Here is a 12352-nt window from a genome sequence, read left to right on the forward strand (position 1 = left end):
TGGCCACAGCACAGACGGGAGCCACTTCCCTCCACGGCCATCCTGCCGATGCCCCAGGTGGTCACCGCTGCCGGAATCTGCAGCAGTAAAGAAGCGCTTAGGTTTCTGTGTCACACATTTTTTGTTTTTCTGTATCACACGTTTTAGGAAATCTTTCGGTAGCTGTGTTGCGCTGTAACTGGTTTCCTTTGTAACCCTATGAATTTTACTTTCTGCTCGGGCCCCATTACATGGCACCAGAGTAAGGTCATGGACCAGAGAAGGGGCTGTCAGCTGAGAACTAGGGCCCTTCCGCTACGCAGCCACAGTGGGAATCCTGGACCTCCTGCCTTGGACCCTTTCTCCCCCACGAGAAACCAGGTGGTCTCCAGCAAGAGACTGGGCTGCAAGGCTGCAGTGGGGTGGCCCAGGGTGGGGCAGGTGTTGGGGAGGAGGACAGAATAGGTGGGGCTGGGTGGCAGAGGAGGCAGGGTGCTTCCAAGCTGGAGACCTGGAGGCCACAGCCCTTCCCCTGTGACAGGAGCCCTGAGCCATGGTGCAGTCCAGGGTATGGCCCCATGCTGCATGCATGAGTGCCCGGGGACCAAGTAGGGTGATGCTGCCCGGAGGCCTCTGTGGCCCTTGCTGAACGAGCAGCGGCCTCTAGGTGGCGGGAGGGAGCCACAGACCAGCAGGCCAGCCAGCTACCCACCACCCTACCCCTTCGGAGGCCAATTCTGGCCACAACTGAGAAGTGGCCGGAGTGGGGCTGTGCTTAGTCGTGGAGAGAGACCCTCACCTGTGGGGCCTGTAGGTGGATCCCACCCTCGCTAGGGCAGCACCCACCAACCCCAAAATTCTCAGTATTCCGCTTCAGAAGTTCCTGGTCACGGGGCCCCTCATGAGTTCACGACCTTTGGAACCTTGCTTAGGATGATCACAGCCCACCGCAGACCCCTCGTGGACCCTCTTCAACCTTGGGAACTTACTCCCCAACAAGCCGCCTGAGCCCCTGGGGCCATCCAGCACCCTCAGAAAACTGGTCAAAGAGGGTAGCGTCACAACCACGGGATTCTCCCGGGGGGAGTGGTATGTAAACCTCGCTGTATCCCTACTAGGGGGGTACCCCTCCTAGGGGACTCCAGGGCGGGGGCCTTCCTGGTCCCCTTCCTGGTCCAGGCCTCCTACCCTGACCCCTCTGCAAACGAAGAACTTCATTTCCCCCGTATAGCCACACGCAACAGGGGAGACAGTTGCTCACATGTGCACACGCTGGCCATACCTGAGGGTGCACGTGCACAGACACTCAAAACCCCCTGGGACTGTCCACGAGCTGGCTCCCAAGGACTGTCAGCTGGGAAAACCAGGCCTTCATTCCACCCGCATCTTCAGCCCAAGACACCTAATAGCTGCTCAGTAAATATGTGTTTCATGAAGGAAGGAAAAAACAATAACCCGCAGTGGGTGGGCAGTAAGAGACCCACACTTACCAGCCACCACCCAGCAAGGGAGCCCTAAAGGCAGGCCCCACCCCCACCGGCTCAGGGCTGGTGGGCCAGCTCAGGGCTGATGTCTCCTGCTGCTTTAGGCTGAAGGCCTGACCCACAGATCTAGAACCAGATGGGGCCCTCCCTCCAGGACTCCCAGCATCTCCTGCTAAGATGGGCTGAAGCAGGGGAGGGGGCGTGGGGGCAGAGAGTTGAGAGCTGAGTCAAGGCTGGTCCGGGCTGGGCTGGGTTAGGAGACCATGAGCCGTGAAAATGTAGACGTGTGGGTGGAGGTCCAGCAGCTCCCGATCGGAGGTCAGAGGTGAAGGGGAACCAGCAAGAAGCAGAGAGGAACCCCCAAGGGATGGAAGGCAGCGTGCACTCCTTCCCAGACCCACCCTGCCTGTCTTACTCCAGAAGGCCCTCCCGGACCCTCCGCAGGCCGCCTGGAAGTGACGGTACCCAAGACGGCGCCATGGGGCAGCCCCCAGAGAAGAGAGATGCACGGGCCGGCCCTCAGGAGCCCTCCTCTGTGTGGAGCCCGGCCCTACCCTGGGGGCTCAGGGGGAGGCACAGCCCCGACAGGGACCTGGGGACACCCCAGCGACACCCCCAGGGTCCACCACACATAGGCTGGACCACACCTTTGGCCCAGAGGCCTGCCCCTCCCCCATCCTCAGTCCGGAAACATCGGAAGCTCAGGCCATTTATTTTTCTATTTGTGTCCCCCGCCCCCTGCTCGCCCAAAGCCGGCCATGACCCAAGCAGGTCGCATCCGTGCTTCCTTTCTGGCTGAGGCAGGGGCCTCAGTGGGAAGGCCCAACCAACTGAACTCACATCGAGCCCCACCTCTTGCTTCCCATGGCCACAGGGTGTGGGGGCATCTTGCAGCCCCAGAAGCCCCCACACGTGGTCCACTACCCTTAGGCAGCTCTCCCCGGGCCTAGGTGACCAGCTGTTTCTACATCCACCAGACCCCCAGGCCGCCAGGGCAGCCACCACGGTGTCACTGCGGGGCCGTGACCCCAGCCAACCCCATCAGGGCTTCCCTCAGATCCTGGCCTCTGAAGTCGGGCAGGGCAGTGACCAGAGACTCATGCCCAGCAAGAGGCCTCATCCCGTGCACCAGCAGATATCTCGGCTCTGCCGCTGCAGCAGCCCTCTCTCTGGACCTCAGTCTCCCGGTCTGCAGAATGGGAAGAGCTGCCCACCCAGGGTAGCATCTATAGGAAAGTCCCCAGTCCAGCCCATAACCTTGGCCCAGGCCCAGCTCCCTCCCCCAGAGGCAGCACTTGGGGGAGGCAGAAGGCATCCCCCAGAGGCCACATGCAGTCCTGGCGGCCTGCTCCAGGCTCTAACAATGTGCTTCCCCCCACACAATTCCCAGAAACGCAGCCTCCCTGCCCTGCCAGCCAGCCTGGCGGCCACTCCACCCTCCCCATCCCCAGGGGCCCCAGGCGGGGGGTGGGGGTGGGGGTGTCGGGGGTGGTCACGAGCCATGGGCGAAAGGAGGCAGTCTCACTCCCAGGGCACCAAACCCGGGGGTCCCCAAGGTAGCTTCTCCCGGGGGTCCAGGCACACCAATCCTGCCCTCCTGGAGGGGGCCAAGGAAACTCCTCAGGGAGGCAGTTCGGCTGAGGAGCGAGGCCTGCTCCGGGAGCCGCCTCCTCCCCTTCTCTCCTGATGCTAAGTCCATCCTTCCTGAGCTGACATCTCTACACAGCAGCTGAGCTGAGGCTGTGAAAACTAAGTCACATCACACCCCTCCTCTGCTCAAAACCCTCCTAAAGTGACCAACTCTCCTTCAGAGGAAAAAAAAAAAAAGAGAGACCCTCCCAGGCCCCACACAGCAACCTGTCCCCTCCCTTCTGCACTCCCCACTTATCCTACATACCAGCACACCTCTGTGACCCAGGGCCTTTGCACGTGCTGCTCATGCTGTGTAAAACACTCTTCTCTGTGCATCCCCTCATCTCTTTCACGTGTTTCCTTCTGGGGTTGGCTCAAAAGCGACCTCATGGGACAACAGGTCGCAAGCCCCCCTGACACAGCCCCTCCTTCCTCTTCCACATCTGCCAGCACCCTTCTCGCACATCACAGCCTGGCACCCCATATTCTAACCTGCTTGTGGATTTGTTGATTGTCCCTCTCTGTCGGAACAGGAAACCGCACTCCCAACCCTGGGCAAGGACCTGGGTCTGTTTTGTTCACTGCCAGACCCCCATCTCATAGAACAGAGCTGGGTTCGTAGCAGGCACATAGAAACAAACGAATGAATGCATGAATGAATGATTCTTGCCCTTGAGTGAGGACCACTTGTCAAAGCCACTTGTCAGCAAAGCTAGGGCAGCAGCAGCAAAGAAGTATAGCTGCAGGGCCCTCGGGGGGCTCTGCGCCTTCTCTCCACCATTCCCAGGACAGCTGAGGACTGTCACCAGACCCTGGCAGGAGAGAGGCCCAGCCATCCGAGGGCAGAGAGGTCAGGGTGGGCACTGCCCGGGATACCCGCAGCCCCCCTCCCCACGCGGGACACACAGACAGCCCCCCCTCTGCTTCTCCAAGAGTCCCTGGGGGGCCGGGGGGGTGCAGGGCACAAGTCCTATAGGGCTAGGATACCGGCAGACCCAGGCCCAGGCCACGCTGATGTGAATACAGACAGCCATGCCAGCAGCTGCCCTGTGCCCTCACTGGGGGGCACTGGGGGCGCAGTGGGACAGAAGCTCCAGGCCTGGCCCGCCGGACGACCGGACAGACAGAGTGTCTGGCGCCTGCTCAGGCAGCCTGGCCCTCGGCTCCCTCCTCACAGCTGTGGCCTTCCTTCCTGAGCTGGCGTTTCCTGGCTCCTCCCTGCTGTTGCCACGGAAACCTAGAGCCCGGTTCCCATGGAGCCCCCGCTGAGCCTGAGTGGGGCCCACACAGCTCGCAGAAACCCCCAGGACACACATGGCCACATAACGCACCCCCCCCCAGGGCTCACACAGCCCAACACCCCAACTCAGCGCAACACCCCAGCCTGGGCACCTTGACCGTCTACGGAAGTCACTCCTCCCACATGGGACCCAAGGCTCATCTGTCGCCCTCCAGACACCCACAAGGCCCTGTGCCTCTCAACCCAGAGAAGCGCCCCCCCCACCTGCTCAGCCCTGCCAGCCCCCCCCCCCCCAGCACTCAGGGGCAGACCCTCCCCAAGCACCTGAAGGGCCCACAGTGACATCATCACGTCCACCCCCTCTGCTCATCCAAAAGGCTCGAGACCCGCAGCCAGTCCGACACCCCCCAGAGCACGCTGACACCCTCGTTCCCACAACACCCAGCCCAGCCTGTGGACTCAGGTCCACGCGACTGCGGCCAACTGTGACGCCAAAGCTGACACTCTCAAGAGCTGCTGCCTGTGAGCCTGAGCACCCAGACCTGCTTCCTCACCCCCACCCCCACCCCCACCTTCTCCCAGGGGCAAGGCCCAAAGTTCAGAACCCCCGTGGTTCTGCGCACAGCAGGCCCAGCATCCTAGGGCTGAGAGCAAGAAGGCACGGGGCGGGGCAAGCCAGCTGTCCTCAGGCATGAGCTCCGATGTCCACCTGAACCAGGCCTGTCGCTGGGCGAGGGACCCCCATGCACATGCATGTGCCCACTTGGTACTAGGCCATTGGGCAGCCTCCTCAGAAGCCCTGAGCCCTGCACAAAGGTTGAGGCTGATCCTGCGCCTTGCCTCCCCCACCCCCCACCCCCGCCCCAGCCCCTGGAGCGGCCTCAAGGAGGACCGGGACGAGGGCCGGGCCCAGAGCCCTGGTCTCAACGACCACAGGGTGGGATCTGACTCGAGCAGCCTGGCTGTAAAGCCAAGGTCTCAGAAGACAAGAGAGTCCCTTCTACCTGGACCTGTGTCTAACAGGGACCCCCACCCCCACCCTCCAGGAGAAGGAGGGTCCGGCCCCAAGGGACTGGGTAATTGGTCCCAGCCTCCCTGCTCCTGCAGCAGCCAGGGCTGGGTGGGTGGGAGCCTGTGAGGTCTGTGCCCCGGGCAGCGCCTGGGAGGTCTGCCACTCCCAGAGCCCAGCCAACCCCCCACCCGGCACGGAGGGGGACTGCCCAGCATTCTCTGGTCCTGGCTGAGAGAGGAAGTGGGTGGAGGGCGGGGAGGGCAGTGTCCACTCGGCCCTCGGGCCAGCCCCACGCTTGCAGGGAAAGCTTGCCCCTCCACTCCCCCTTTCTGTCTGGGGAGCTGGGGGCTGCAGACAAGGCCCCCACAAGGGTGAGCAGTAGCCAAGCTGGGCCAGGTCAGACAGAGATGGGTTCTGGAGGCAGAGGAATGCCCCGGGCTCGCGACTCACCCCACTTCGGACAGAGCTGGGGCCACTCCGGAGAAGTCTTGGGGACCCCTCCCCTGGTAGGTGTTGAGGGTGAGGCCTTCACTGAGCAGGACCCCTATTCCACACCCTGTGGGACCCCATCTCACGGTAGGGTCCAGCCTCTGTCTGGCTCCTAAGGCCTTGGGCAGACTCCAACACTAGAGCCAACCTCACTCCACACTCAGGCAGACAGACACACAGACCTTCACCACCACGCAGACACAGAGACCACACACAAACACACAAACACGCACAGCTGATGCCCCTCCCCCCAGAACAGCTGACCACACCCACACCAGCCCTTGTATAGCGCTGGGGGAGTCCCCCAGCCCTGTTCCTCCGAGGTCAGGGCCACCCCGACTGCAGTCCCCACCCCCACCTCCGCCACTGTCTTCGTCCGGACCGTGGGCCAGAGCCACGGTCCTCACCCCTGCCAGGCAGCACACACAGGAGGGCAGCCTGACCCCAAAGAGGTAGGGGGCACCCCAAGAGGCTCTCCTCTTGCCCCACCCAGCCCCGGCCCACAGGACACGACAGCTGGCCCCCCCTGAGCAGCACAAGGTGCTACTCTGCCAAGAGGGAGGGTCCTCAGCTGGCGCCAGATGAGGCGGCAACCCTGGGGGATGCGGGGCACTGCCTTGGCGAGGTAACGCTCGCTGGGTGCTGCAACCGCCGGTGGGTAACCGCTTCTGGAGCAGCTCGGTCAAACCTGGGCTTTCGGGAGCTGCAGAGGGCCAGGCAGGGCCCGGGGTGGGGGGGGGGGGACTGAAAATCCATCCCGATGTGGGGGGAGGCCGCAGTGGAGGACCCAGTGGGCCTCCTCCCCGAGCCCCAGTGACCGTCATCCCAGAGAGCTGCTGCCCGCGCCAAGCCAGGCCCTGGGAAGCCCAGACCACACCCAGCAGGGCAAAGGTAGCCTCTGCCGGGTGCCGGCTCCCGGGACCCATCTTTCGACCCACAGTCTTCCTCGCGCATCGCCCCTCCCGTCAGGACGCCCAGTCCACCCTCTTACACTGGCCGGACGGGAGCTGGCCCTGCCAGGAGAGGCCTGTGGGCCTGTGGGCTCCCAGGCTGGGGAGGCCTGTGGGGCCACCCCAGGGCCCCATGTTCTTTCCTGCTAACCTTCCCCCTCGACCCAGAGAACCCACTTCTGGCGCCTTGACTGCTCCCAGTACACACCAGCACAGGCTCCACGTTGCGGATTAAGCTCTGGGGCCCGGGGCATCCGGAAAACAGTCTGGGACGCACGACGCTCTAGTCCTCCGTCCAACGGACAAGACCCTACACGACAGAACCCCATGAGGGGACAGGACGGACATCCGACAGCCCTCGGGTTGAGGGACCCCTGTCGGGCTGTGGGCCTTTCCCACGGGGGGAAAGCTCAGGAGCAGGCAATGGGGGGAGCCATCCCACTCACAAGCACTGCCTACGCGCCCTAGCCCAGGGTCGCTGACACCCGTGGCCCTGAGCCACGGAGCTGCCAGCACCTGGGGCAGAGGCTCCGCGACATGGGAAGGAGGGCTGCCGAGCTCCCAGGCTGCAAACAGTTGTGCGGGAGCGAAAACTCAGATCCCACCCCAGAGCTGGAAAGCACACTCCTCCCACCCCCAAGAGAACGCCCCTCAGCAGGAGGGTAGGGAAACAGCCCTCAGGGAGACCCCTCGGACTCCCCAGCTTCTGGAGCCCAAGCCCCTCCTGGACTGCCAGGAAGCCCCTCTGGAAACGCTCGCAGGCCTGGCGGCCCAGGGGAGGGGCTCCCCCGCTCCCCTCCACCTGCCCCAGCCCTGGATCCAGCTTCACTCTAATGTGGCAGCGGTGGCCCCGGCGGGGCAGGGCAACCAGTTACCACTGGTCCCACCCCCTGACCCCAACGGGTCCGGAGGGGAGGAGGAACAAGGAACAAGGCCGCGCGGGCTCAGCGCCTTCCCTGGAGGCTCCTCTGCCCTCTGGGCTCCCTCCCACTGTGGGAAACGTCCGGGGCACCTACTGCTGAGGTTTGACCTGTTTGCAGTGGGTTTGGGAGTGATGGAGGGGGCACGAAGACCAACTCCTTTAACTCCATGGACAGGCAGGAGGAGCTCGAAGCCCCCAGTCGTGAAGACTCCACATGTACGGGAGGGGTGGGGGCCACCATACCCTGGGGTTATCCAGAACACGCTCTCCCAAGACACAGGGCGCTTTTCCCAAAGTGCCCGGTACTTTTGAGCTAGACCCCAGGAAGCGTTCTTGGGAAGCTTCCCAGGAACGTGGGGTTAAAATATGACCCACTCACGGGGGGGCGTGGGGGTGGGCAGCCAGCCTCCCCCCCCCCCCCGTTGCCGTCCGGGGGTCTGACTCCGTGGGTGGGGACGGCACCTCGTCTCTGAAAGTCTGACAGTCCCCGCGAGGACGCCCCCTTCCAAGCTCCAGCCCACATCGGCGGCCCGTTCCCACTGTGTGTGTGTGTTGGGAGGGGGGCGGGTGGCGGTCCCTCCTTCAGAGAGGGTGCGGGGGGCAGCCGCGCGAAGGAGGCTGCGGTGGAATCCGGAGGGCCGGAGAAGAAAGGGAGCCCCCGGGGAGGGGGCGGCCCCAGCCCGCCCCGCCCCGCCCCGCCGCCTATTGGCCCCGCGCCGCTATATCTGGGCGCCCACCCGGCCCGAGGCCACCGCCGTCTCCACCGCCGTCCGCCCTGCCCTCCGCGCCCGGCTCCCGAAGTGCCCGCTCTCCCACCCTCCGCGCTCCCGCGCTCCGTTCCGCCCAGGCCGCGCCCAGCTGGAATGCAGAGATCGCCGCCCGGCTACGGCGCACAGGACGACCCGCCAGCCCGCCGCGACTGTGCATGGGCCCCGGGACCCGGGGCCGCCGCTGAGCCGCGCGGCCTCCCCGCCGCCCCCGCCGCCCTCGCCGCGCCCGCCGCTCCCGCCTCGCCGCCCAGCCCGCAGCGCAGCCCGACGCGAAGCCCCGAGCCGGGGCGCTATGGCCTCAGCCCGGCCGGCCGCGGGGAGCGCCAGGCTGCCGACGAGTCGCGCATCCGGCGGCCCATGAACGCCTTCATGGTGTGGGCGAAGGACGAGCGCAAGCGGCTGGCGCAGCAGAACCCGGACCTCCACAACGCGGTGCTCAGCAAGATGCTGGGTGAGGGGCGCGGGCGGGCGGGCGGGGAAGGGCGCGGGGCGGGGGTGGGGGGTGGGGGGAGGGACCTGGGGCCGGGCCGGGCGGGGGCCGGGCGGGGCCCGCTGACCCGCACCCACGGTCCGCAGGCAAGGCGTGGAAGGAGCTGAGCGCGGCGGAGAAGCGGCCCTTCGTGGAGGAGGCGGAGCGGCTGCGCGTGCAGCACCTGCGGGACCACCCCAACTACAAGTATCGGCCGCGCCGCAAGAAGCAGGCGCGCAAGGCCCGGCGGCTGGAGCCCGGCCTCCTGCTCCCGGGCCTGGCGCCCCCCCCGCCGCCGCCGCCGCCGCCGCCGCCGCCCCCCGAGCCCTTCTCCGCGGCGCCCGGCGCGGCCCGTGCCTTCCGCGAGCTGCCCCCGCTGGGCGCCGAGTTCGACGGCCTGGGGCTGCCCACGCCCGAGCGCTCGCCGCTGGACGGCCTGGAGCCCGGCGAGGCCGCCTTCTTCCCGCCGCCCGCGGCGCCCGAGGACTGCGCGCTCCGAGCCTTCCGCGCGCCCTACGCGCCCGCCGAGCTGCCCCGGGACCCCGGGGGCGGCTACGGGGCGCCCGCGGCCGAAGCGCTCAGGACCGCGCCCGCTCCCGCCGCGCCGCTCGCCGGCCTCTACTACGGCGCCCTGGCCGCGCCCGCAGCCGGCCCGTTCCCCGGCCCGCTGTCGCCGCCCCCCGAGGCCCCCCCGCCCGAGGGCGCCGAGACGCTGGGGCCCAGCGCCGACCTGTGGGCCGACGTGGACCTCACCGAGTTCGACCAGTACCTCAACTGCGGCCGGACTCGGCCCGACGCCGCCGGGCTCCCGTACCACGTGGCGCTGGCCAAGCTGGGCCCGCGCGCCATGTCCTGCCCCGAGGAGAGCAGCCTGATCGCCGCGCTGTCCGACGCCAGCAGCGCCGTCTACTACAGCGCCTGCATCTCGGGTTGAGCGGCCGCCGCCGCCGCCGCCGCCGCCGCCGCGCGTGCCCGCCCGGCATCTCTCCAGGGCGCCCGCGTTTCGGCTACTCCCAGGCGCCCTGCGAGGGTGCCTCCCACGTGCCCTGGGGCCTTTCCCGGAATCCCAGGCCTGGGACCTGTTGGCTGGCCCTGCTAGGGTTAACTCTTTGAAGCGTCTAATGCTTTCCTTGCAGCGTATTTTCTAGAATCAGGCTGTATTTTTCGCTTTGCCTTTTTTATACACGTAATACAACATATTTAATTTTTAATTAAACTTTTAAACTTTTTCTTCCAACGGGTTTCACTGACCAAAAGCACCAATGTAGCAATATGAGGAATACCAGTATTTGTTTGCTTTAAAGGAGGAGCAGGATCTGCACCCCCCCCCCCACCCCACCCGGGGCCAGGCGAGGCCACAATAAAGTGACTCGCTCTTTCCTCTGCACACCCGAGTCTGTGGTTGTTGGGGGAAGGGGGAATGGACCCTGGCCGTGCCGTTCCCCAGAGCCTCCTGGGAGACTGCCACCCAGCTTGGCCCCCAAAACACCCACCTCTCCATCCTTCCAGGATGCTCCCCCCCCCCCCCCCCCGCGACAAGGTTGGTGGGAGGCATGAGGTGCAGGCACTCCCCACTCCCCCTTCCATTCCCCTCCTCTCCCAACCCCGCTTTTTAATTCGAGCGTAATAGGGGTTGGCGATGCCCCCACACCTCCACCCATGATTCATTATCCTCAGCTCTTTTAAAACTTTCTTCAAAATAAATAAATTAAGTTAAATTAAAAATAAATACATAAATGCAACTTCCTTCCCACCTGGGGACTACTTCTCAGGACTGTGCTCCTCTCCAAAGGAGGCTGGCAGGGTGGACACCTATATGCCCACCCCCCACCCCCGCCGCTGGGCCCTGTCATTCTTAAACCAGTGTCCCCGGAGTGGGCAGCCCCACGTCACACCCGTGCTGCTTCCCGGTGACAGGTCAACGACCCGAGCAGGGAGGCTCAGGCCCGGATTCTGGAGCTCTCAGCCAGCCCTTCTCCCCTCCCAACAGAACTGGGCCTCCTCTTTCCACACTTGTGGTCTCCTAGCCCCTTTCTCTGCCCCCCTCCCTGGCGAGCTGACATGCAAAAGTCAGTCCTAGCTCGGTCTCCCATGCATCTGGGAGCACGGGCGTCTGTGAGTCAAGTGGGTTCTGTACGATGCTGAGTGCAGCTGAGCCCGATTCTCACCGCACACGTGTGAGCCAGTGTGTGCAAGCATGTGTGTGTACGTGAGGCTCTGAGCATGGGTGTGATGCTGTGACACTGTGACCATCCATGCTCACTGTGTCTGTGTGCACATGGTGCAATAACCCCGGGGCTGGATGTGCATGTGTCAGTGTGTAAACCTAGGTGTCCACACACACGGGTCTGCTGCCTGAGTGTGTGTGGGGAGGCAAACAGGCGGTGGGGCTGTTTCTGTAGGTATCCTGCTTCTCAGAGGCAGACTGACATCACCTCTATATTAAGTGGCACGGGCTACACACTTCACCTGGGTCCCCTACCCCTGCCTCGTCAGCAACAAGTCTCAAAAAAACTGAGACAGAGATAGGAACAGAGACAGACAAGCTGAAAAGGACAGGATTTGGACCCAGAGGTGGAGAGAGACACACACTGGGTGGGTAGAGGGGCAGAAATAGCCCACAGGACGACAAGGACACCATCTGCCCCCTCCAAGTGGACACAAGCACGGTGCGTGGCAGGGATGCCGAGGCCCAAAGGGAAAAGGGTGGTCCGGTTCAGCCACGTTTGTTACGGCTTTGGAGTGGGAGTGCTCAGAGGCCCCAGTGCTGAGTCCCAGACTCATGCCTGGAGAGGGGCACATGACCCAAGAGTGTACCTCATCAGCTGTCATGGTCCTCCAGCTCCTGATCTGCTCTGGGCCTGCCCCCTGGTGGGGGGTCAGGTTGCCCACCCCCTCGAGCCCTGGGTCAGCTGGACCAAAGTGTGCCCCACTGAGGGGACCCAGAGCAGCCAGAGTCCAGGAGTCTCTACCCCGGGTGCGGACCCTCCTATCCCCTCACTCCACCCACTGGCCAGGGCAGGTAGGAGGAGGCAGGTAGGAGGGAGGGAGGGAGGCCACGGCAGGTGGGAGCCCCCGTGAACAGCCCCACTAAGGGCCTCCCTGCCTGGGCTGAGGCACTGTCCATCGTCCCACCTGGGCCCCCGCCCCAGAGACACCCGTGGACACAGAAGATGCCAGACAAGCGGACACAGCCCGTTGTGTCTTTCTTTCCTGTTTTCTGGCACAGGCCGGGGCGATATTCTCCCACCCTCCGTTCTGGGCTCCTCACCCCACCCCCATGCCACCCAGAGGGCCCCTTGAGGTCAGTAGGATGGGGAGCCACAAGGGTGCTTCCGGGGGGCAGCACACACCATTGCCCCTGTAGGGAGAAGGCAGAGCAGCTGGACCCCTAGAAGCCCCTCC

At 64.7% G+C, this 12352-nt stretch overlaps 1 protein-coding gene across 1 annotated transcript; it reads left to right on the top strand.

Annotated features, from left to right (window-relative positions):
• Nucleotides 1-8433: 8433 nt before the first annotated feature.
• Nucleotides 8434-10176, top strand: SOX18 (SRY-box transcription factor 18). The gene is made up of 2 exons (XM_023250932.2): nt 8434-8929; nt 9055-10176. The coding sequence occupies exons 1-2, from the start codon at nt 8572-8574 to the stop codon at nt 9879-9881; spliced, it is 1185 nt and encodes a 394-aa protein (XP_023106700.1). The 5' UTR covers nt 8434-8571; the 3' UTR covers nt 9882-10176.
• Nucleotides 10177-12352: the final 2176 nt, after the last annotated feature.

Source organism: Felis catus, chromosome A3 (assembly GCF_018350175.1).
Source record: "Felis catus isolate Fca126 chromosome A3, F.catus_Fca126_mat1.0, whole genome shotgun sequence".
In the NCBI taxonomy this organism is placed as follows: Eukaryota; Metazoa; Chordata; class Mammalia; order Carnivora; family Felidae; genus Felis; species Felis catus.

Excerpts from the sequence above, each read along its gene's own strand:
- SOX18 (XM_023250932.2), top strand. The coding sequence starts at position 8,572 with ATGCAGAGATCGCCGCCCGGCTACGGCGCACAGGACGACCCGCCAGCC. Across the intron at positions 8,930-9,054 it reads GGTGCTCAGCAAGATGCTGG|GCAAGGCGTGGAAGGAGCTG; the intron begins GTGAGGGGCGCG and ends CACGGTCCGCAG.